Source organism: Sceloporus occidentalis, unplaced genomic scaffold (assembly GCF_023333645.1).
Source record: "Sceloporus occidentalis isolate IW3139 unplaced genomic scaffold, rSceOcc1.0.p SCAF_2, whole genome shotgun sequence".
Taxonomy (NCBI): Eukaryota; Metazoa; Chordata; class Lepidosauria; order Squamata; family Phrynosomatidae; genus Sceloporus; species Sceloporus occidentalis.
In genome coordinates this window covers 124,787,929-124,813,676 of record NW_028316982.1, presented here as the reverse complement: position 1 = coordinate 124,813,676, position 25,748 = coordinate 124,787,929, and the positions used below count along the sequence as shown (strand labels likewise).

At 42.7% G+C, this 25,748-nt stretch overlaps 1 protein-coding gene across 1 annotated transcript; it reads left to right on the top strand.

Annotated features, from left to right (window-relative positions):
• Positions 1 to 2,978: 2,978 nt before the first annotated feature.
• On the top strand, positions 2,979 to 25,518 carry LOC149318978 (acyl-CoA desaturase-like). Its single transcript, XM_089510856.1, has 7 exons — positions 2,979 to 3,094; positions 5,744 to 6,017; positions 11,849 to 11,979; positions 13,515 to 13,720; positions 15,380 to 15,612; positions 20,059 to 23,712; positions 23,949 to 25,518. The coding sequence occupies exons 1-6, from the start codon at positions 3,068 to 3,070 to the stop codon at positions 20,256 to 20,258; spliced, it is 1,071 nt and encodes a 356-aa protein (XP_089366982.1). The 5' UTR covers positions 2,979 to 3,067; the 3' UTR covers positions 20,259 to 23,712; positions 23,949 to 25,518.
• Positions 25,519 to 25,748: the final 230 nt, after the last annotated feature.

The window sequence follows — 25,748 nt, the reverse complement described above, 5'->3', positions numbered from 1 at the left end:
CCAGGAAGGAGCTCCATTTCAGAGCTCCTTCCTGGTTTGCGGCGCCGCTTTGCATCGCTGGGCACAGCCTTCAGATGGCTGCGCCCAGCAAAGCAAGGGAGAAAGGGGCCAAGCGGCTCCTTTCTCCTTCTCCCCGCCGCCGCGGGGTGTCCTTGGGGCTTGAAGCCCCAAGGACACCCCTTTTCAGGCTGCGGGGAAGCGGTGTTTTGCCGCTTCCCCGCAGCCTGAAAAGCGGCGGATCGGGGCCTCAGTGGCTGCCGTTCTGGCAGCTGAGGCCCCGATACACCGGGGGAAGGGGTGGGTGCAGCCCGCCCCAAATGTGTGGTCTGTAACCCGCCACTGTCAGATGTTTAGTCAGATTTTATAGAAACTTACTGCTAATGTGGTTACTTTCCCTCCTCTCATGTTTTGTTTTCCTGCTCTTGTTATACTGTTATAAATTGTTATATATTGTATGCAACTGACACCTCTTCTGAATGTAAATAAATTTAAAAATTAAGATTTTTAAAAAAGGTCACTGCTTTTTATTCTTATCATATACTCATTCCTCAACTGTATAAACTCATACATTAAAATAAGGACTCGTACAGTACAATAAGGTGCAGGCTTGTTCTCTGCTGGTAGGTCTAATGAACTTAAGTTACAGAAGGGTAGATTTTGTTAGAACATTAGGAGGAACTTCTTGACAGTGGACGATATCACACGACTGAAACTGGAAGTATAATCCAGTGTCATCCTGAACGCAATAATGCGTATTCACGTTATTGCGTGAAAGGTTACCACACGTGATCACTGGCAGTCCGAATGCACTCCGAACGAAATCACGCGTCAATCCACAGTTAAGTAAATTCAGTGAACTAGTGAAGTCACAAACCCTATTCCTAGGCAACTTCGCACTCAGTGCGCTGTTGTTTGGTGAGATGTGCATGTCTCCTTTGGTCCTGGTTCCACCCCCCCCCCCCCCCCAAAATCTGGAAGGGGTTTTTCCCCATGAAGCTATGCTGCAATTCCGCTTCAATTTTGCTTCTGCTCGTCTTTCAGCATTGCTGAGGGGGGGCTGCTGCCTGCTAATTAAGAGACATGGACCGGGAGCTATTGGAAACAGGGATGTAGCCAAGGGGGGGGGGTTTCTTGGGATCCGGACCCCCCCCTTCCATTAGAAAAATGAATGGTGTGTGCTGCTGCGCCACTGCACCCAAGCCCCATTATAATGGTGGCACTTAGTCTGGACCCCCCCCCTTCCTAAAATCCTAGCTATGTCCCTGTTGGAAAACCATTAAATTCATGTTTTAAGATGACAAGAGTGAATATATGCTCGTTTTAACGTGAAATAGAACATGTTCTTTCAACCATTCTTCCCCCCCCCCCCCTCAACCTCCTTTGTAAATTGTGGGGTTCCTTGGTTCCTCTCCCTCGCTCACCTAAATATGCTATGTTCCAGTCATCTGGAGTCTCACTGAGCATGTTAATTTCTTCTAAGTGCCAGTGATCCCTGTAGGGATGCTGCCAAAGACAGGAGCTGACAATGCCTGCAGCATCACAGCTGGATCCAAAGCAACCTGTTTCCCTCCTTGGTGACGAACAGGGCAGACAGGGAGTCGGTCCTCATAATAATAAGGGGACTAGTAATAGAAGCTTTTGAAGGCTGAAAGGCAGGAGTTGTCATTGTAATTATGCCTCCCTTGATGGCTTTACTGTTTCCTGCCCTAAAGACTCAGCGTTGAGGCGAGTAAAGCCTGTCTTGCCGAGTTCCACGGTTTCCTCTGGCAGAAGGTTGTTTTCCTCCTCCTGGAAAAAACAAAACAAACAAAAGGGGGGGGGGGTGTTCAGCTACACCTGAGGCAATGGCTGCCGACCAGATGGATCCCTTCAGGGCAGCCTCCTCAACCTTCTTTGTTTAAGATTTGGTGCCGAGAGGAGGGTTATAATTAGGATATTTGGAGACCAGAGTTTGAAACATGGGACTTTGGGGCAAGTTACACTCTCTCAGCCTCAGAAGGGGGCAATGGCAATAGAATCATAGAATCCTAGAGTTGAAAGGGACCCCAAGGGCCATCCAGTCGAACCCCCTTCTGCCATGCAGGAAGACCTCCAAGGAAGGAGACTCCACACTCTGAGGAAGGAGTGCGTTCCACTGTTGAACAGCCCTGACTGTCAGGAAGTTCCTCTTAATGTTGAGGTGGAATCTCTTTTCCTGGAGCTTCTGTCTATTGTTCCAAGTCCTGTTCTCTGGAGCAGCAGAAAACAAGCTTGCTCCCTCCTCAATATGACATCCCTTTAAATATTTGAGCAGGGCTATCATATCACCTCTTAACCTTCTCTTTTCTAGGCTAAACATAGCCAGGAGGGTTAATATAATAATAATAATAATAATAATAATAATAATAATAGAAATAATATAATATTTATATTCCTCTTTTCTCGAAAGTGGATTACAGGAATATAACGATAAAACCACTTACAACATTAGGATATTTGAAGGCCAGGGTTGGAAACGTGGGACTTTGGGGCAAGTCACCCTCTCTCAGCCTCAGAGGGGGGGCAATGGCAATGGCAGACTCCCTCTGAGGAAACCTGGGTAATAAGGCCGCCATAAGTCGGGAAAGACTTGAAGGCACCCAGCCACCCCTGGCTGCCCAGTGTGTCCCCAGTGTCTCCTTCCTTCCTTCCCCAGAGGCGTGTGTGTGTGTGTGTGCCTCAGGTGTGCCCTCAGACTCGGGCCCCCTCTTGCCAGGGAGACGGCCTGACCCACTTCTCAGGGGAGGCGGGGGTCGTGGCGGGGATGCTCTGCGACGCCGGGAGCAGCAACAGCAGATTGCGGGCAGCCAATGCCGAGGAAGCTTTGAAGTGGCACCAAATTCCCGCCAGCCAATGGGAGCCTTGCGTTGGGTGCCAAGGTGTCATCCTCCTTCTCCTCCTCCTCCTCCTCTTCTCTTCGCCCAGCAGCAGCAGCAGCTCCAGACTCTGCTGCACCCAGAAGGGGTTACTCGCGTTCGAGCTCCGCAGCAAGGCTTAAATAGCGCCAGTCCCCGGCAAAGGCAGCATCCCTGGCCCTGAGGAGGACGAGATGCCCGCCTTGCTTTCCTCGGAGGCGGTGAGGAAGGGGGACCTGGCTTGGAAAGGGGAGGGGGCGGGAAACCAATCGTAGGTGCATCCGCAGTGCGGGAGGAATCCGGTTTGATACCGCTTTAACTGCTGTGGCTCAATGCTGGGGAATTCTGGCAACCGGAGGTGCCCCCCCCAAAACTACAGTTGCCAGAATTCCCTAGCATTGAGCCACAGCAGTTAAAATGGTATCAAACCGGATTACTCCCGCACTGCGGAGAGCAAACTCAAGGGGAGGAGAGAGCAGCCTCCTCCTTGACGATGAAAATGTGCCGAATCACCTGCAAGATAGAAGGATGCAGCCTTGCCAGAAGAGTTCAGGTTTCCTGTAGTCCCTGCCCTTCCCCGGATGGCACTTGGACCATGGCTTCTGCTCACCCTTTTGGGGCTGTACTTCCCAAACTTTGACCCCCCAGGGATTTGTTGGTTTCTTTGGGACTGCAGCTCCCAGAAGCCTCAGCCATGTTGCTTAATAGCCTGGGATTCTAGGAGCTGAAGTCGAAAATCCCTTAAAGAGCAGAGTTTGGGGACTACTGCTTTTGGGGGGAAAGGCTTAGCTCAATGATTCCTAAACTTTGGTTCCCCCAGGTGTTTTATGGACTGCAGCTCCCAGAAGCCTCAGCCATGTTGGCCAATGGTCTGGGATTCTGGGAGCCGAAGTCCAAAATATCTGGACAACTGAAGTTTGGGAATTACTGCTTTGGGGAAAGGCCTAGTGATTCCCAAACTTTGGTCCCCCAGGTGTTTTGGAGTTCAGCTCCCAGGATTCCTGACAGTTGGCCAAGCTGGCTAGGGCTTCTGGGAGTTGGAGTCCAAAACATCCAGATGACCAGAGTTTGGGAATCACTGATCTAGGCCCTTCCCCAAAGCAGTGGCTCCCAAACTGTGTTCTTTAAGTGATTTTGGACTTTAGCTCCCAGAATCCCACACTATTGGACAACATGGCTGAGGCTTCTGAGAGCTGAAGTCCAAAATCTCTTAAAGGGAACAGTTTGGGGACCACTGGCCAAGATGAAGACAGAGGCACTTTGGACCACTACTGAGAATGTGTGGCCCACAGAAAGCCCAAGGGGGGGGGGATTGACCCCAGACCCCATGCATTTCCTTTATCCTAATAAATAGCCTGAACAACAAAAAAAGTTGCAGCCTGGTTCTGAGCATATTTTTTTCAGAAGTAAGTTGTATTGCTTTCTATAGGACATACTTCCAAGTAAGCGCTCATCATTTGACTCCCTTTGTCCCTTTTGCCTCAGTTATGTTGGTCCTATGCTCTGCGAGAAGCCAATTTTTGTAGGGATAACTGACTTAGGTTTTGGAAATGTGCAACCGCTACAGGTTTAAGTTTTTGTTCAGATCTTTTTCTGTGCCTTCACTAACTGCATTAGAATGTGGAACTTGTTACTGTATCATCTCTGAAATTATATCCTATTAGCCTTGCTCCTGACCTGGAGCAGTTATGTGCAGTTGCAATTTCCCATGGAGCAAAATGATATAAAATACAATAATAAACTACAATTAGTTTGCAAACATATATTAAGTGATCATAGGCTTGCAAACATATTTTAAGTGATCATATGTTGTTCATTTGAGGGAGTCATAGTTTGGCCACGTCATGAGAAGGCACAACTCATTAGAAAAGACAACAATGCTAAGAAAGGTAGAGGGAAGTAGAAAGAGAGGAAGATTGCATGCCAGATGAAAGGGTGAAGTAGATGGGCAGGAAAAAGTGGCTAGAAGCTGCCTTTTCTGAAGCTGCATTGAAACCCACCAATTGCACCTCTAGCTCCCAAGGTACTTGGAGTCAGGGACGTAGCTAGGATTTTAGGAAGGGGGGGTGTCCAGACTAGGTACCACCATTATAATGGGGCTTGGGTGTGGCGGCGGAGCAGCACACACCATTCATTTTTCTAATGGAAGGGGGGTCCGGACCCCAAGAACACCCCCCCTTGGCTACGTCCCTGTTGGAGTACACATGTCATGACCACACAGCACAGCTTCAAGCCGTGTTGCTGGGTCTTTTGTGGGTTTTTTTTTTACTGTTTCCCCCCACCATCCCTGCCTACCTTCACAGAAGCAAACTACTAGCAGACAGAGGTGTGCCCATGCAGATGCCAGGAACGTACATTCATGCCCCCCTTTGACTGTCTGTTTTGTGTGTGTTGTATAACTCCAGGAGAAGTGTCACAGTTTCTCTTTTGGATATTGCCACCCTCACTGCTTGGCTACAGAAGCTCTGTTTCTTTTATATGCGCTCCTGTGATGGGGCATTTAAATGCACTTTCCAGGGAGGAGTGGGAAAATCCAGTTCCTTTTTAGTCTGGCTTTTCTCCTCATAAGGCAGCTTGAGAACGGCTTCTGGCCGGCTTCAAAGTGTGCATCATCTAAATTCCCGCCTGGATGCTGGCTGGAAACCTGCTTATTTTGACCATTTACTTCGCTCCTCAGTCAGAGATATCAGTGGCCTGAATCTGCAAGAACTGTATTCCATAACGCCCATCCCACATCAGAGCCATGCATTTGCCTTGTGTTTGTTTCCAAGTGGGAAAAGGGAAGAAGAGGAACCCTTTATTGGTTCCTATCCCTCTCAGAGTCTTTAACTGAATTGTGATTTTGTTTTGTTTATTGCCTTTCATGCTAGCTTTCCCCAGAATTCTCCACCACCGGTGCCTTTGCTCACGAGACCCAGAATGGGTCAGTTAATGCAGAGAAGACCCATCCCATATATGATGACCTGGGTTCTGGGACAGATATGACTGATGATGTTTTTGATGAGACCTACCGTGAGAAAGAGGGCCCCAAGCCTGTCACAAGATATGTTTGGAGAAACATCATCCTCATGGCCCTGCTCCACCTTTCTGGACTGTATTCCATCTGTCTCATACCTTCAGCAAAGCCTCTCACCTTGTTGTGGGGTAAGTAAAGGATATGCTGGTTTTCCTTTGAAGTTACTGTCTGATTATTTCCCTGTGTTCCTTGGCCACCTGCTCCATTCAGTGGGGATTTAATTCTTCTCATCATAATTCACAATCTCACTCCCTGAGGGCCTTCAAAAGCCTGTGAACACAGAAACAGGCTGCTCTGAGAAGCACCATGTGTCCTTTAGTTATTCAGAAGTAAATTTTAATAAACTTATTGCACCTGGAACACCCATCTGGATTACCATTCTTCTTGGTAAGTAGGATTTATATGTCCTCTGCCTTAACTTCCAGTCAGTAAGATGATTCTTGTTTGTGTAAAGGCATGAAATGCCAGGGCCTTTTATAAGTCAGTTTGGTCTCAGTTTAAAACCTGCCACTTCAGAGTGTAGAAATGTGAGGCTTTCATGATGGCTGCTGTGGGATTAGTGGTATAGAGTTTAATGTATGTCAGAGGCTTGTTACAGACTGCCAAAATAAAGCTGCTTCGGGTCTCTTTGGAGGTATGCTATTTAAATGATGCATGGGTCCTAAGAGTCCGGAGGTTGCACCAAAGCCACACTCCTTTCCTAAGCACTGGAGTGCAGCTTTGGTGCAGCTTCCGGATTCTTAGGATGCATGCATCATTTAAATAGCATACCTCCAAAGAGACCCGAAGCAGCTTTATTTTGGCAGTCTGTAACAGGCCAGAGTTCCCAGGTTCAGGCCGTGTCAGAGTAGACCTACAGTCAGGATAGACTGGGGCAGGTAGGCTGGCACCTTCCAGATATTTTGGATTCCCTGTTCCTGGCTATTACCTTTGCCTGTGGCAAAATATCTGGTAGGTGCTAAATTGTCTATTCCTAGTGTCTACATTGCTCAGCTTGATTGACCAGTGGTCTGACTCAGAACAGGGCTTCCTCCTGTGAGATACTTTGAGTAGGACTGACTTATAACTCTAAAGCAGCCAGTTCTTGGGTGAATCACAGTAGGTGTTCAAAACGTTTTCCACTGGGTGGAGGGGCGCTGTAACCAACAGCTATTTCTGGACCAGCAGGAGCATTTAAATAACAAACATCTTGCATAGAAAGATAATGAATACTCCTAAGATCTGTAGAAGGAGGCAAGAAAATGTTTAATGGGAATGTACAGTGTAGGAAGAAAAGAAACAGTTTTTCCACAGAGTGCATAAACTGAGAAATCTTTCCTTTTTATCACTTCCAAAACTCTCAATATCCTTCTGTCCTTAAAATGTTTTAACAGAGAAATTGCTTTGTTCAGACTTTGTAGGGTTGCTGAAAATGTAGCGACTTACAACCAGGGAGATATCTTGAGGGAAGTCTTGAAATGAGCAAAAAGGGACAAAATGCAGTGACTCTTCCTCTGTCCATCTCTCATTCTTCTACTGTACACTTTCAAAGGGTGCATATTTTCACTTCAGATGTGATAGTGGTATGAGATGTAGCTTGTCCAAAATACAGGTTTCCTATTTTCTCCCCCTCCTATCAGGGGGTGTAAAAGCTCCCAGTATGAGGTTATTTATAATACATGGATCTCCCAGAAGGAAAAGATTGCAGATGAAATAGATCTGCAGGAGTTTGAGGGATTTTTTATGGCTGCCTCTCACCATATCCACTGTGGATTGAAATGTGTGGGTGTGCTCTAGATGACAACATCAGAGAATGATGCAGAAATTTCAAGAACTCCACTTAGTTGATTCAAGTAGGTACCAAACAATTTCAGATGCTTAGGGAAATGATAGCTGTGTCAAAGGTTGTTAAAACTGAAAATGAATGACAATTTGACAATACCATAGTCATATGACACAGCACATTAAAATTGGAGAGAGAGAAATTGACACCAAGTGGCAGGATAGCCTGTTCCCAGCTTATTCATTACATACTTGTGTGTCGTATTGGAAATTACAATGGCTGAACTACAAAATATACGTTTCCCCTATGAACATTCTGAATGGCCAATTGTATGATATTGAGATAGATGGAAGAACACAGTACCTTCCTTTTTTATCTGCATGCTACTATGAAGGAGGAGTTGACCAAAGTGTGACCCTTCAGATGTTGCTGGATTGAAAATTCCAGCATTCCTTGCCAGGGACTATGCTAAATGGAGCTGGTGGGAGTTGCAATCCAACAGCATCTAGGAGGCTGGACTTTGCCTATTCTTGCCATACAGGAACAGAAGACATCTGATGGAGTACTCATAACCCAAAGTGCACACGGCTGTACCTGAGCATTATCCTCTCCTCTGATATTCATTTTTTGCTATTTATTTGTTTGATCCCATAAGACTAAAGACTGATTTATATTTTAAAACAATGGAAACAGACAAGATTGGTAGCTATTGATGTCATACAAAGGCCCTCTGTTTTGAACAAGAATCTCAATTTTAAGACCTTTTTGACCATTCCCCCAAGAAGCTGATAACATCTCCCTGAGTCCAACATGGAATAGTTCTACAGTTACTTGTGGGTTTTTGGGGCTATGTGGCCATGTTCTAGATGAGTTTATTCTTGACATTTTGTCAGCATCTGTTGCTGGCATGGAAATTCTACAGTCTGCCTTGCTGAATTGGCAATGTAACATTTCTTTGGCACCATCTCAAGGTCTCTGAAATGATTCTGGGAGCTACATTGGGAAAGTTAGTCATGGAATTAACAGTGTTACCATAGCTAGAAATAATGGGAATCAATGTGCCCTTTGCTGACAAAGCTTGGAATGCCAAAATGTTGGTTATTAATCTTTCAGATTGGTCCCTGGTGGGTTGTATCTGTCTGCAGACTGAGGCTTTGACAATACTGAGGTTGTGGACTGATAAACAGCTGGGAAGGAAAATGGGGCCCACCTCTCCATTATCATTGCCATCAGCAGCTCTCACAGATTGTTTGGTTGCTACTGTGTTCAGGACCAAGAGCCCCAAATGATGGTTTTATTCAGAGCAGTGTCAGTAACTGGTGTTCTTGACAGCTGGCCACCCTTCAGCACTCCCTCTCAGCCCTTGGGCACAGAAGTGTTATCTGTGTACAGAATGTCTTGTTAAATAAATAAAAACTAGATCTCTCATTTTTCTGCACAGTTATATTGTACTGTACATATGTGTGGATAACTCATGTAAATTGCTTATATCTATTACCATAGTATTCACTATAGATGTAAACAATTTACATGACTTGTCCACACATATGTACAGTACAGTATAACTGTGCAGGAAAAGGAGTTTTTATAAGAAGAGAGGCCTAGTTTTAATTAATTAATTAATTAATTAATTGTATTTCTACCCTGCTCTTCATAAATGCTCTCAGAGCAGTTTAAAAATTGGTAATTAGACAGTTCCCTGCCCTTAGCAGTTCCCTGCTTAAAGACACAACACACAAGAAAAGGGGATGGTTTCATAGCACACTCTATTTGTAGGAGCTGCTCTTTATACTTTGATAAATTTCCTTCTTTGCCATTGTATTTTTCATGCTGTCACACACATTATGGAATACTTTTCCTGAACCCTTATTAGCTGTTTTAAGCAGATATTGTATTATACATTATTTTAGCTTATATTTAAGTACATTTTCCTCAGATAAGTCTTTTTGCAGTTTTTCTACAGTATTTGTTGTTATATTGTATTTTAGATTTCAATTATATTTTAAGGTAATGTAAGTTTTCTTGCTTGTATATTTTGTACACAGAGGTGGAATATACATTTTGATGAAAATTAAACCGCTTGTGTGAACAGTTGAATGAGCTCCCTAAATAACAGATGAACTTACTATATTGTTTGGTTGACGTGAAAGTGCTTATGTAGAAGGTCTGGGTAACTTGTTGGCCTCCACGTTGCATTTTATGTAACCCCTTACTATTGGTCTTGCTAGCTGGGAATGATAGGCATTTTACATCTGGAGGTTACCAGGTTGCCCAATACAAAGGCTTATCCTATTTTATTTTAGCCTTTCCAAGATAGTCTATAATTCCTAGCATAAAAGGCCCCAGTAATATACAGATCATACACAATGGATAGAGAAGACAGGACAGTATGTTTTTTTCGTTTGCACTGGATTTAATGTTTTAAGTGCTATGAATCTCTATTCAAAATTGGGCGGGGGGGATATAATTAAATAAATAAAGTGTTGGTGAGTACAAGATTGTGATACTGGTCTCTTCTTCTCTATGCCCTTTCCAGGCCTGGTGTCTGTGTGTGTGTGTGGGGGGGGATTGGTTAATGTGCTTTACTAACCAGGAGAAGGGGAGTGTCTTAAGCTGGAACAAGATGGTTTCAGTGGGAGCTGAATCTGACAAGTTTGAGAAGTGCCTTTTAATTTTGCTTAGCTATACAAAAAACTGATTTTGTAGGTTAAGTTCTGGTACTGGAGTAATGTCTGTACCCTTAAAGTTTTGGAGGTGGATGGGAATTTGGAATTAAATCATTAGTGATTTCAGAGGGATTGTCCAGTAAATGTCCATTATAGTCACACAGTCCAGATGGCATTGCAAATTGCAGTGGCCTTGTTACCCGAAGAAAGAACTGTATCCCCTTAACCATAATAACTCTCATTTTTAACAGTTTCATTATTTGCACATGTACTTGTGCCCAATATTTCTTTGCAAGCTTACATAACCACTACATGTGATAAAAGGTTCCCTTTTCCACTCTACATTTCCAGCACCTGTTGCTCATATTTTTATTTATTTTTGAAAGTTTATCCAGGGTTAAGTTAAGTAGCAAATAATTTGTAGTGTTAGAAAAGGATTATATGGAAAGGCCCTAATTAGAACATGCAACAGAACTGATGATTTCTAATCCCCATTTTCAGTCAAGCCAAGCATGAATAGAGATCCCTCTTTATACTTATTTATTCATTAATTCATTCCTCACCCTTCAGCCAAAAGGGCTACCAGGACAGTCCCTGCCCTCAGACATATCAACTAAAAGAGACACACACAGCACACAAGTGAACACAGATGCAGGGGATGGAGAGTGAGGTGGAAGGAGGTTACATTCTGAGAGCCAGTATGATGTAGTGGCTTGAGTGTTGGACTGCGACTCTGAGATTAGGGTTCAAATCTCTGCTCAGCCATGGAAACCAGCACACAAGACACAAATGAATAGAGATGGTGGTGGTAGGGGGGTTGTTTTACTTTCTGAGAGCCATCATACTGTAGTGTCTTAAGTGTTGGATTATGATTCTGGAGCCACAGTCCAAATCTCTGCTCAGCCATGTAATCCTAACCTACGGTTGGGCAAGTTGCACACTCTCAGCCTCAGAGGAAGGAAAAGGCAAACTTTCTTTGAACAAATCTTGCAAAAAACAAAAACAAAACAAAAACCATGATAGGTTCACCTTAGGGTTGTCATAAACTGGAAATGACTTGAAGGCACACAACAGCAAGAACAATAAAAAGGAGTATGTTGCAGTTACCTGGTGCAGTGGATGTATTTCTGTCTGCTCTGCAGACCTCAGTGCCAAATCAATGGCAATTGCAACCTGAGCAGAGGGCTCTCACAAGTTGCTGTGGGTGATGGTATTCCTGACTGTTCCCAGTTACCTAGTGGTGGCTATGATTATCATGTAGACATGTGACTATTTCAAGGGGCAGTTGCCAGTATGTCAGGAAAGACTGATCTGAAATCCAATCTATAGGATCTTTACTACCATGGGATCTGCTGGTGTTAACTACCCCCATTTCTGTTTTTTTCTAAATCCAAGTCTAGTTTCTTACTTTATTTGAATATTTTTGTTTAAAGTAGACCATAAGGGAGGGGCAGGTTTGGAGCTGGATGATGCTGAAATGTTTGTGGCTTCCTCCTGACACTCTCTTGCCTACACCTTTCTTTATCTACAGCACTTTTATGCTTCATCTTAAGTGGTCTGGGAATCACAGCTGGAGCACATCGGCTTTGGAGTCACCGATCTTACAAAGCCACCTTGCCTCTTCGAATATTCTTAGCCATTATTAATTCCATGGCTTTCCAGGTAAGTACTGTTTAAGAGGCAATATAAGCAAACCAAGACTGGATGTGTGCAGGGGTTGAGTAGAGCTTGACATCTGCTTCTCCTCTGCGGAAATTCTGTATAGAATTTGGCGCCTTATGCAAAAATTGGATTTGGGAAACAAATATTTCATTTATATAAAACTGGGGTCTAATTCTCATTTGCTTTCCTTATCCAATTATTCTTTAACTGAACTTCTAAACAGAGAAATAAAGAAGTGTAAAACAGCAGCCATTCCTGGCAGCAACAGTATCAAATGAATGAAACTTAATATGTAAAAGCAAATGAGCCTAGGAGTTTCATGTCCAGTGGCAGAAGTATGAACATTGTGTCAACATTAAGTGGGTATCCATGAGCATTTGGGTCTAGTTTGGAATATGTTATCATCCAAATTCTGGGCTCCTTTAGACTAGCCACACATTTTGGGACATAGTAGTTTCCACTGCTGTACTGAAAGCTTTTAATTTTGAGATAAAATGATTTCTTTTGTCAACTTATTTCTGGTAATTCCCATCACGTACTATAACTTTTTATGCTTCGTCTGAATGCAGCACTGTTTCCTATCCTTTTACATTTTGGTGCATTTTAAAAGAACACTATAGTCCAAAACACTCTGAAGAAATAATCCAGTTTGAGACCGCTTTAACTGCCTTGACTTAGTGCTAGGGAATTCTGGGAACTGTAGTTTTGTGAGACATTTAGTCTTTTTTGTCAGAAAGCTCTTTGAGCCACAATAAACTACAATTCTAGGATTCCCTAGCATTGAGCCAGGGTAGCGAAAGTGGTCTCAGACTGGATTATTTCTGCAGTATGTTTTGGATTTATGTGTTACAGACAAAATAACTCCCTCAAATTAACCAAAATGTGCTGCCATCAGGAGAGTATTGGGAAGAGAAAGAGACAAGAAACAGGAACAAACTGTTACTCTGAAAGAGCCCTGAAATGCATATTTCCTTTCTCATGATTGGTCTGATGTACAGTAGTTTCACAAACTCATCTAAGGGAACTAACTGCAACTTAATTGCACCAGCTATGCACTGCCACAAAGTGTGTAGCTGGTGCTTTTTTAATGTCCTTGTGTTTAGTCATACATTTTCAGCCTCATGAACCCTCCCCCAACACACACACATTGGAATTCCCACTCTCCATTTAAAACTAGAGCAAACACCAAATGAAATGCAAGAAAAGGTAATGCTGTATCTGGTCAAAATTTTGCAGGGAGAAGGTTGAAAAAGATGCCTTCTGGGCATAAAATGGACTGAATGGAAAAACATGGCAAGATTATCTCCATGGTTATTGAGGGACCAATGACCCCCCCCCCCCCGGAATAAAAAATGATAGATCTGTGGTGTGACGGTGATAGGGAAAAACACTACACAGAAGGACTAATGTGGCACCCCAAACCCCAATAGTTGCCTGTTTCTGGTATAAATCCAAAAAGATTTGTTGGAGAAACATTGAACAATATTGTCTACCTCAAAAGACTGCTAATATGTTTGGCTCTGTTTTTCATTTAGAATGATATTTATGAGTGGGCTAGAGACCATCGTGCCCACCACAAATTCTCTGAAACAGATGCAGATCCTCACAATGCAAGTCGTGGCTTTTTCTTCTCTCATATTGGTTGGTTGCTGGTGCGGAAACATCCTGATGTCATAGAAAAGGGAAAAAAGCTAGATCTCTCTGATCTGAAGTCTGACAAAGTTGTTATGTTCCAGAGAAGGTAAGCACATGAAGGGTAGAAGATGACAATATCTGGGGAGAGAATTTGCTTTTATTACCGTATTTTCCAGCGTATAAGACGACTGGGCATATAAGACGACCCCCAACTTTCCCAGTTAAAATATAGAGTCTGGGATATACTCGCCGTATAAGACTACCTCTCTTCCAACACACACCAAATGAAAATTTAAAAAATCTGATTTGATTTCAATATGGGAATTTTAATTCAAATGCTTATGACATGCAGGTACTTAGCAGGAAAACTTGTTGTATGCAAAGCCTGCTTGAATTGGTCAGCTCTCCCTGCCTGCCCAGCCCTCCCTGTCTCCAAGATTTTATTCTACCGTACTTGTACAGTGCCTCCCTTCCTGCTTTCATATGGTCACCACATACGGAGGGGATGCGGCCACGGCCATTTTGAGCTCCCCCCACCATATGGGGCAACCACAGATACGCCAGAAAATACAGTAAATAAAGGTGCCCACTGCATCTTTCACCATAAGCTGCACCAAGCCAACAGCTGTTTGATTGGTAAATGAAGCGAATTGATGAAAGGGGGTAGAGGTAAAGTGTTTATTGACAGAATTAAAGATTGAAGGGCAATTGTAATTTTCTAACCAATTCTTCTGTTGCAATAGAGTGATAAATTTTGTTTGTTGAATCTGTGATCTCCCACTTCTACCAGTGTGTCAAAATGAGATTTATATTGAGGCAGTTTATCAATTTAGAGGTGAAACAAGAACAAAATCTTCAAATTTTGGTGAGACAAAAGTCTCCACAATGGTAGATAGCTATAATTATTGTCCTTTCCCTCCCTCCACCCCTTATTTTACATTTTTGATTCAGTATCTTGTATGGGATAAAACCATTTCCTTGAATCCCTTCTTCATCCTCCTGTTAATATGGTGGCTCTTTTGCACATAATACTGTATTGATATCTTCACACTTTTTCATTTCCTGAAACTAAATCTGTGCCATTACGTGATACAGATTTCACTTTCTCCTAGTCTTCTGAGGGGGGAAAATGGTTTTTACACACAATCTCTCCAAAACCTTCTTAAGTATTCATGTTTCAAGGTCTGTTCCAACTTTTATTCAAGAACTATATGTTCAGATTTTTAATATTCCTAGTTTACAATCAATATGATGTAGTGGTTTGAGCACGCGACTCTTGAGATCAGAGCAATTCCCTGCTTGGACATGGAAGCCCACTGGGTGACCTTGGGCAAATCACACTCTCAATCACAGAAAACCCTGTGATAGGGTCACTTTACGATTGTCATAAGTTGAAAACAACGTGAAGGCACACAACAATAAGTTTAAAACCCAGACCAGAGACATAGCCAAGGGGGGGAGGGAAGTCTGTGGGGTCCGGACAGCCCCTTCCATTAATATTATAAAGGGCATGCGCGCCTGTGGCGTGTGCACACCGCTGTGCTGCCGCGCCCAACCCCCCTTCCCAAAATCCCGGCTATGTCCCTGCCCAGATATCCTTAGCTTTTATCTTAATGTACTAAATTTAAGCATTACTACTGGGTGAAATCCTGTGGAAAATATGAGACTTTTGAGTTCAGCTTTTCAGACTTTACAATGCTAAATGTAATGTCACCACCTCCTCTAAACACTTCACTAAATGCAGTGCATCCCTCTTTCTTTCCAGGTATTACAAGGCCTCTGTGGTGATCATGTGCTTCTTGATACCTTCGTTTGTGCCTTGGTACTACTGGGGAGAATCTTTTTACAACAGCTTCTTAATAGCTGCCATCCTCCGCTACACAGTGATCCTCAATGCCACATGGCTGGTGAACAGTGCGGCCCACATGTATGGCAACCGGCCCTATGATAAGGACATCAATCCCAGGGAAAACCACTTTGTTGTATTTGGAGCCTTAGGTATGTAAGGGGTACAGAGGAGCTACTTTTGTCTTGCTCTCTCATTCTCACAACAGATCCTGTAATCTTCAGAAAGGGGGAAGGAGGCTTGCTAGAGTCCTTTTGCTCCTGCCACATTTCTGATGCCCTCTTCAGATCAAAGCAGAATTGAAAGAGATTCCTCCTCAGCCTGTCCTTTATCCACTTTTATCAGGAATCTGCAAGTTGTACCTACTTTTTGTTTCACTTTCCTTACCCATCCTATTGTGGGAGTATGTGCCTTCAGGTTTCCTTCCACGTTATGGTGAGCCCATGCATTCTTGGGCAAGGAATACTCAGACGGGCTTTTGCCTGTTCCTTCTTCTGAAATATAAGTTACAGCACCTAGGAGTTTATCACATCGGGTGCTTCCATCGCCCAAACGTCATCAAAATGGGGCGGAAGCACTTGGCACTACTGAAGGGAAACGGAAACGTTTTCATCATGGAATCGTCAGCAAATCATCAGGAAAACAGACCTTTTCTTATTAATGGATTAAATTGATAATAAGAAAAGGGCTGTTTTCCTGACGATTCATTGGTGATTCCATGACAAAAACACTTTTGTTTCTCTTCAGTAGCACCAAGCGCGATCACACCATGAATGCTTCTGCCCCGTTTGGTGACGGAAGTGCCCGGTGTGATAAATTCCCTAGTGTCTTTGGTGGTCTTCTGTCCAGCTACTAGCCAGTGCACTGTCTGCACTGGCACAGTGCAGCCTGGAATATCCTGCCTCTGGAACTTCCTTGATCCTCCTCCATTGCAAAACCCTCTGTTTTAAGCCAGATGGCTAACCACATGCACTTCCCATGAAGTGGGAAGTCAGAATGAGGTATCCAGCAATGGTCACATGGCTGAGAGCTGAGCTCAGAGCAAGCAACTGGCAGTAGTTGCAGATGCATTGGGTGGCTCAGGGGGACATGTGTGCAGTCAGCTACTTGGCTTGAGAACAAAGATCTGGAGACAACGGATTTTGGAAAACCCAGAGTAAGAGGGGTAAAACCTGGTTTTGGTGCTGAGCAGGTCATCCATCATCTGGCCTTCTTGCACCAGACCTGGGCTTTGGCCCATGTGTTGTCCGGGGTACCTACTGAGGGAATGGCAGGAGGCCATTGTGTTTGACCCATGCAGACAGGGCCCATCCAAAATCAGATGGGATATGGTGGCTTTAGGGCTCTGGTTAGTATTTGGATGGGACCACCAGGGAGTATCAGGTGCTAACGGCTATATTTCAGAGGAAGTTGCTGGCAAAACCACCTCTGAGTATTCATTGCCTAAGAAAACCCTATACAATTCTTGGGGTCACCATGAGTTGACAAGCAACTCAAAGGTGCCTCTCCCCCAAATTGAATTGTCCTTCCTTTATTCCGAGCCAGGGGAGTAGCAGCAGGTTTGCTGATCTCTTTTGAGAGATGGCATCTTCAGAGATAGCAGATATGAGAGCCTGGGCTAACAAAATGCTTGACTTGAGACCATTTAAGATTAAAACTTAAATCTGGAAAAAATCCTAGTTTCTTCCTAACCCTTAAAATGGCGACATTAGCAGCAGCATTGCTATGTTCTGGCTACAGAGAGAATGGCAAGGGAAACAGTGCTCTAGGACAATAGCCCAAGTGATCCTTAGAAAATACAGCCACTAAGGCCCTTTATCCTGGTGTGATGCCAGATGCACAAGAGACACATAAGGCTCTTTCAATAATGGTGTACAAGGCATTTTATAAGGTGTAGTTTACATGACAAACTACACTTGATGAAATTGCCTCTTCTTCTCCACAGATATTAAAATGTGCAGGAGCCCTGTTATCTTTTGCATTTGTTCAGCCCTATGATAGGTTCACCTTAGGGTCACCATATATCAGAAATGGCTTGAAAACCCAGAACAACAACAACAATCCTGGCATGCTCCCAGCATGTTAAGTACTAGAAAGAAGTGAACGTTGAGATAGATCTTGCTTTGGGCTTCATATATTGAGAGTGAAAGGTGGCTAGATATGGGTGGCTCTAAATGCCTAATAAATTTGAAAGAAGCAGAGTTATTTCTGATGTTGTTTTAGGCAGCGTAGGCTTATTTTCTCAATCACCTTAATGCAAGAAAAGGGAAAACTTGCCTATCCCAGCCATCCTCCATCATAACTTACTGGTTCCACATGCATATAGCACAGGCATCTATCTTCTGCATATCCATCTGTTCCATCTGGGGTAAGTAAGATTTCCCTTGCTTACCTCAGATTAATTCAGAAATAAACTGTGCTATTTCTGACTAGGGAAGAAAAGTAAAATTGGAAGTCTGAACAAGTTTAGGAAAAGAAATTAGTGTACTGAGCCTAAGGGGCAAGAAACCATTTCTCGTAATGTACACAGGATTATGTTATTAGTATAAGAATAGGTACCACTTTGGTGGGAAGGCAGCAGTGTTCAGTGCAGTCATGCTGGCCACATGACCACCAGAGTTGTCCTCAGACAATGATGACTGTTTGGCTTAGTAATGGAGATGAGCACACACACACACCCTATAGTCAGTTAAGACTAGACATTATGTCAAAGGACTACCGTTACCTTTTATAAGAATAAAGGGTTACTTCTGTGGGTCTTCCTGTGAAAGCTCAGGCTAAGGAAATCAGTTTTTTCAGTTTTTTTCTTTTGTCTAGATTGGGTGAGGCAGGGGAAGCTACAAGAGTTTTGCTGCAGTAGTTGCAGTATTGTGGGCTAAATGGACAGTTCCCTCATTCTGAACCTGAGCTTTTGAGTGTTCCTGAGTCCCTCCCTTTTAAATAATGGCCCGTTACAGACGGGCATAAAAGTACGTGCTCAGCACGTACTAGAGTTAGAAAGGGGCGTCCCTTCTGGATACCCCCAACCCTAGTACGTGCTCAGCACGTACAAAATGGCGGCTCCCGTTCCACACGGGGGCCACCATTACATCACAACTGCACCGCCTCTAAACAGGGCGGTGCGGTTGTGACGTAGTGGGGCCGCGTGAGGGCACCTAGAACGCCCTTTCTGCGGCCCCGGAAGGAGCTCCTTTTCAGAGCTCCTTCCAGCTTTGCGTCGCTGGGCGCAGCCTTTACATGGCTGCGCCCAGTGATGCATAGGAGAAAGGGGCCAAGCGGCCCCTTTCTCCTCCTCCCCACCGTCGCTGGTTGTCCTTGGGGCTTGAAGCCCCAAGGACACCCCTTTCCAGGCCACGGGGAAGCGGCCTTTTGCCCCTTCCCCGTGGCCTGGAAAGCGGCAGATCGGGGCCTCGGAGGCTGCCGTTCTGGCAGCTGAGGCCCCGATACAGTGGGGAAAGGGGCGGGTGCAGGCCGCCCCAAACGGGCAGTCTGTAACCCGCCAATAAATGGGGTTGTTTTGTCTCTGTGTTTTTCATTTTGCTTGTCCATCCCTGGAGGCAAATGACCCAGAATGTTTTTGCTAGCAGAGGCAAGATATAAATGGACAACATATGTTAATTAAAATGAATAACAGTGAGAGTGAATTTCATCATCTGAGAGGGAGAAAGTACACACATTGCCGACTTCTGGATTAGGGAGAGTGAAAGTGTATCCAGACTACACAGTTAGAACCTTCTGATGCCACTTTTCACTGTTGTGGCTCCATCCTATGATTTGTAGTTTGGAGAAGGACTCAGAATTCTTTAGTAGGGCTGTAGTAGTGCTGTAGTTCAGGGACTTAACATTCCTGTCAGATAATTCTGATAATCTCACCAAACTAGAAATCCTGATGTTCCATAGAATGAAACAATGAGAGGGGGAAATGGTATCAAATTGCTCTAATTGTGCAGTGTGGATAAACCGTCTGTTCTGCAGCTTCAAAGAACAAAGTAATATGTGATGGCTGTACTTTTTAAAAGGTGGATAGGTTGTTTCACTGACCAGCTATTTGTATGTCATTGTATATCATCACAGAACTTTGCAAAAATGTTATGCTCCTCATGAAAGATGAGGCATTTAATCTGATCTTAAAGTGAGTTATGTGAAGAGTGCAGGGTAAGGCAAGTATAAGTAGTCATTTCTAGAAATATCTGATGTTAACCATTGACAAATACAGTGAAGAACATCAGTAGGAAGAAGAGATCTTCTATCTAAACCAAAGTTCTTAACCCATGGTCCATGTAAACATGGATAGACTTCAAGGGGTCTGTGTAGCAGATCTTTAAAAAAGGGATCATTTTACTTAGTTTTCCTGTTACTTTGAAAATGATATTGACTGTATATAACACAATTAATGCATGTGTGAGGTGGTCCATACCTTTCATCTGATTTTCAAAGTTTTCATGAATAAAACAAAAAGATTAAGAACCATTAAGAACAACACAGTTCCTCTTCTGCTAGAATAGAGATATTACTAGAGTAGCTTGCCTTAAAAAAAACCCTAGTTCCTAAGTAAAGTAGTTATAGACATGACACGTCTCTTGTTTCTTATCTCCTAGGTGAAGGCTTCCACAACTATCACCATACTTTCCCCTTTGATTACTCGACCAGTGAATTTGGTGCACGATGGAATTTCACAACAGGTTTCATTGATTTTATGCGTTATCTCGGTTTGGCCAGTGATTGTAAGAAAGTGTCCAAGGAGATCATCTTATCTCGTAAAATTCGGACCGGAGATGGTAGTCACAAGACTGGTTGAAGTTATACGTCCCTCACTTCCCTTGCTCTCCTCCTTTTTCTTGTTCAAACAACCTGGGCATAAGTTACATGTTCTGTTTACTAATTACCAAGCAAAGCTTTCAGGATGCTCAAAGTCATGACTAACCAATCCCAGTACTGTATTTTGAAACAATAATGTCTGTAAGGCCTGTAACATTCCATTGACTATTCTAGGATGCTGTGTATCTTTGTCTTTCATTCTGTATCTTTTCTGTCTTTGCTCTATTTCATGCTCATGGTTGGTTGGTCTGTTTGTCTCAGTCTATCTTTCTGTATGCTTGTCTCTCTCAATGCAGCATTATAAACTGTTTAAGTCTCCTCTCCCATGGCTTCCCTGATAAGAGGGAGATTACAGTGTTGCACCAAAGTAAGGACTCCCATTTCCAGAAACAGCATAAACACATTTGACTGTCCTACTCCTTGCCTCTTTAAGCTTTGATGAAAAGAGGGAGAGCTCTCCTATCTTCTATTATTATTATTATTATTATTAGAAGTAGAAGTAAAATAATAGACTCACGGAGTTAGAAGAGACCACAAGGGCCATCTAGTCCAACCCCCTGCCATGCAGGAACACACAATCAAAGCACCACTGACAGAAGGCCATCCAGCCTCTGTTTAAAAACCTCTAGTAGTTGTAGTACTAGTACTAGTACTAGTAGCAGCAGCAGAGAAACTGTGTGTTGGATCTCTGTATGTGGTTTGAATCTTCTTTGATGACTGAGAAAGAAAGATTTAAAGGCTAGGGGTGGAGAGGGAAAGGAGAACATCTTTAAATAAGGATAGCAACCAAGGCTACAAGTCAGACCCAGAATTAAGAGGCTAATTTTATTAGCTGGAGCTAGGACAGCTTTCTTCCACCATTATTGCTCTAATATCATGATTGCTGTTTCCTATACCTTGCCACTAACCTTGGAACCAAGAAGTCTATACAGGATTCTGAGACCCCTGTATAGCAAACCAGAACAAGGGAAAAAAGAGATGCTTTAAGGGTAAAAATAAATGCACCAAAGGGACTCTTCCTAAAAGAAAGGAAGTGGAAGGGACTGGAGGGATTTAAACCAAAGCTGCATCTCAAGCTGCTTTATGTGCTGAAGGAATGAGTTTTCCTTTAGATGAAGTGATTTATTTGCTGGTATATGTAACAACACATTCATTCTTTTCAGCATAACATGGCAGTTGAAGCCCACGCTCTGCCCTCCAAGGGTCAACTAAGGCCAAAGGGCTAGGAAATAGCTACATTTCCCTTTGGAGGAGCTTTACAATGTTTTTGGAAGATCTAGGCAATTTTCAGTTCTATCATTTCTCCTCCCCTCCCTTTATCAGCTTGTAAGGCAGCAACTGCACTGCCACTCTAGCTTTCATTTCAGCATTTCTTTCCATCTTGCAAATACTTGGGCAGAAAATGTGGTTCTCCTCACCTCATTTCCTTACCAGAGACCACCTGAAAGGCAGAGGCTGCTAATAGGTCATTACCATTTGACCTGATGTAATGAGGGACACTGATTTTGGCCAATAGGTTATCAGAAGATAATTTTTGCAGATGCAGTTTATTTAAAATATTATATCACATTAGTTTTCTTCATTAGTACACCCCTGTGTGTTGTTCAAGATGGGAAATGTTGTGCCTGCAAAATCCTTTCTGCTTACTATCTAGTACTACTGTCAATTACTGTGTTTTAAGCAATGTAAAATTCTAGATCAAATATAACATATTGATTTTTCCAACAGTATGAATAGCAGGATTAAAGACAAGCTAGTATTTGCTCTTGATCCAGTGAGTTCTGAGAGTTCTAGAGTAAGATGTAAGGCTTCATATTTTATTCGACAGGAGAACAATTCATAGCTGAAATACTGACACAGTCATTTCCTCAGTTTATGTTAGTTGGATAAGGAAAGGATTCTAACTAAGGCTGCTGCCACACTTCAGAAATGAAGCATATTGACACCACTTTAACGACTGTGACTCAATACTTTGGAATTCTGGGATTTATAGTTTTATAAGATATTTAACCTTCCCTGTGAGAGCTCTTGGGTGTCTCACCAAACTACAAATCCCAGAATTTTGTAGCTTTGAGCCATAGAAGTTAAAGCAATGTCAAACTGCTTTATTTTTGCAGTGTGGCGGCAGCCTATGTCCCTTCACACCAATACCCAGCTGGCATAGTGCAGTTCTTGGACTGTTCTGCACTGTGCATCAGTTTATTTAAATTTGAATTGTTTATAAGTTAAGCTAAACAACAACAACAATCAAAATCCAACCCAAGAGGAAATGAAACACAGTTACAGCCTGTCTAAAGATCTCCTCTTTGTTTTGAAAAGCCATTTGTGCTGTATTAAAGAATTAAGTTTTATAGACCAAGCACAACCCTGTGTATATATGTTCAGAAATAAATATTATTATGTCTAGTGGGGCTTGTTCATTAAATTTAAGATTTCAGCCTAATTAACTGGGTAAGAAAAAAAAAACAGCCTTTCTTTGTTTCACCATCATTGTGGTGCAGAATGAAAGGCTGTGTACAAGGTTTCTCTCCTTCCATCCAACACAGTTCTTTAATTAATATCACAGGCTCTGTCTTGTAATTTATAAACCTCAGGAGCTGTGTACCTTAGAATACAAGCTGAGGAAAGGGACAAATCTAAGGAGGGGGAATAAACTACCTTGCCACGTCTGTCATCATTTTCATCTTGTGCAAACCTTCTGAAAGGGAGGGCCTGCACATGCGCAGAAAACTGAGTGGAAACGTGCAAAATGGAAGCTGGGTTATGTTTGTTCCTCTTTCTTGGGTTTTATTCTACTTAGTTTCAGTAATATCCGAAGAAGGCTTTTTGTGTTTAACTATATCCTGAGTAACCCTTATTAAGATCCACTACTTGAAATCAAGTAGACTTGGCACCAAAGTTGAGTGTTTTGACCCAGGTGAAAGTAGGGTCATAACAACCCAGTTAGCCAAATATTGATTGTATCACCTGAGGCACTTCATCATTTTTAGAGAGGAATACAAGGAAGTGAAAAACCCTCGTGTGCTTTGTTTCTTTCACTTGAGCAGCTTGGTATGTGGTGAAGCTATGACCTCAGGCAGCCTTGACTCTCCTGTACAAACTTTATTTTTCTTTTCTTTTCTTAAGTATCATTTTAGAGAGCCATCTGAAGAAGTGGGGTGGGGGAGACAGTTTTGCTGAGTGCTACTTTAGACCTCTACACACATTACAGGTTTAGCTGTGTGGTTAACATTAGGTACACATCTAAAAGTGTAAAGTGTGAATAGGACAGAAAAGTTTTTGAAGACATGTACTTCATTCAGGTATTCATGTCAAAAGGCCAGAACTGGCCAAATTTTCATCTCCAGTATACACTTAATGGCAATGAGAATGCCACTATGTAGTGGGTGAAGCAGCCCTCATTCTCATGGAGGTTGTTCAGGAGAGATTCATAGGCCTGTTACAGACAGCCAAAATAAAGCTGCTTCGAGTCACTTTGGAGGTATGGTATTTCAATGATACATGCGTCCTAAGAGTCCAAAGGCCGCACCAAAGCCACGCTCCAGTCCTAAGGACTGGAGTGCAGCTTTGGTGAAGCTTCCAGACTCTTAGGATTCATGCATCATTGAAATGCCATACCTCCAAAGTGACTCGAAGCAGCTTTATTTTGGCTGTCTGTAACAGGCCATAGAGTACGTTTTCCTCCTCACTCCACAAATGTGCACTGAATGTGATATTGGTATTGAATATTCATATCCTGGAATCTACAGACTCTGATTTCACAAGTAACTTGGCTGTTCCTATCTGTGACAATGCCAAGTTAAAAACTGGGTGGTTTGCCTCTCTCAAATATCAGACTACCTATAAGATATGTAAATTAATGCTTCCTCCAAACTGGTCCTGGAAAAAATATGGGCCAGCAATAATGAATAAGAATAATAACAGCACCCCCCATAATCATAATGGACCTCTCACTCAAATACACATGAGCACTGTTGACTCAGGTGTTAAGTTTGTATACTCAATACAGACTGAATCCAAATGTTTGGATGTAAGGTGTAAAGATAAGTTACCAAACTGTTCCCAGACTTTTTTAGTTTATGGGCAACTATTTTGATGTGCCTTAATCTTCTCTTTAACATACATAGGAGTATCAAGAGCTCTTTGCAGTATTTTACTTTCACCTGTTCTAAATTATTTCTGAAGAAATATTCAAGAGGTATTTTTATATTAATTATTCACTTGTGTTAAACTGTGGGTACAGGGGTGTGTATATAATAATATTTTTTAAATGTAGTTGTTAAATTAAGGAATGGTTGTATCATTTCAGTAGGGCCTTGTTTGCTTTTCCTTAGTGTGTAGTGTAAATTATATCTAGGATGTTTTACCCTGCTCTGGGTTCTTCCAGTGGAGGCTTTGAGTTTTGATTGATCCTACCACATTTTTCTTTTAAGTGAGAGTTCAGACAGACTTGTCATCCATTTGTAATCTTACCAGGTTTTCTTTTTCCTTCTTGTTTTGTTTCCACACACACAAAACCCACTAAGGGGAAAAAACCAGAAAAGCTGCACAATGCCTTTTCATTAGTAGTACCCTCAGAGGCATCTGTCTGGAAGCATCCTCAGGGTTTTGCTTGAATGTTGTGGGTATGAAGTAGAGCAGTCAATTGAAGCAAGCAGCCTGGAAATTGGGAATTGGGGATTTCTGGTCCGAGTTGCTTAGATTCCTTGTAAGAGCAATAGACAAGTCCTTTCTATTCTCTTCTGCCTGTATTTCCTTATGTGTAAAAGGACAAAGCTCCCCCAGCAAACTCCAACCTTTTAAAGTACTAATGTGGCATAACTATTACACAGCCTGATGTTTCAAGATGTGAGGCATTCTGTTGCTGATGACTTTGGTATTAAGTCGGCTTACATCGTTGTACTTCCCTTTAACTGGCTCATGAGTCAAATTGAGCATTTGTTAGTAATATTCAAGTCGCAGTAACACTGATAAGCAATCAAGCTGCAGAAAACAAGAATTGTTTGAATCTGGAAAACCAAATACCTGGAGAGTAGAGACTGTGAAAATTAATGTGATTTGGCTAAGCTCTGATGCTCTTGAAGTGTGTGTAGAATCTTTGTTTGCTTTTCCATTTCTAATATTTTCATGTTTTATGTACTGAAAAATGATTTCTTCTAATATTGAACTGAATGTCTGGTCATGCTGATCTCAACTTTTTCCCCCTGTTTATAATAAAAAGGTTGATTTTTCAAATTTGACTTTTGCTTCCTTTGATGACATCATTGAACATTCCCAATTATGAGGCATTACCATAAGCCTGAGCAACTGTGAGTTCTCACCCTTTTCCAAATTTCATTTTTAGCTGTTCCTCTGAAGGAGAGATATGTGCAGTTTTATCATAGAATAATAGAATCATAGAGTTGGAGAAGACCACAAGGGTTATCCAGTCAAGCCCCTCCCATGCTGGAACACACAATCAAAGCATCCC

Bases quoted from the DNA above. Each gene is read 5' to 3' on its own strand.
- LOC149318978 (XM_089510856.1), top strand. From the start codon at position 3,068: ATGCCCGCCTTGCTTTCCTCGGAGGCG. The intron at 13,721-15,379 runs GTAAGCACATGA...CTTTCTTTCCAG, and splicing joins GTTGTTATGTTCCAGAGAAG to GTATTACAAGGCCTCTGTGG. The intron at 15,613-20,058 runs GTATGTAAGGGG...CTTATCTCCTAG, and splicing joins TGTTGTATTTGGAGCCTTAG to GTGAAGGCTTCCACAACTAT.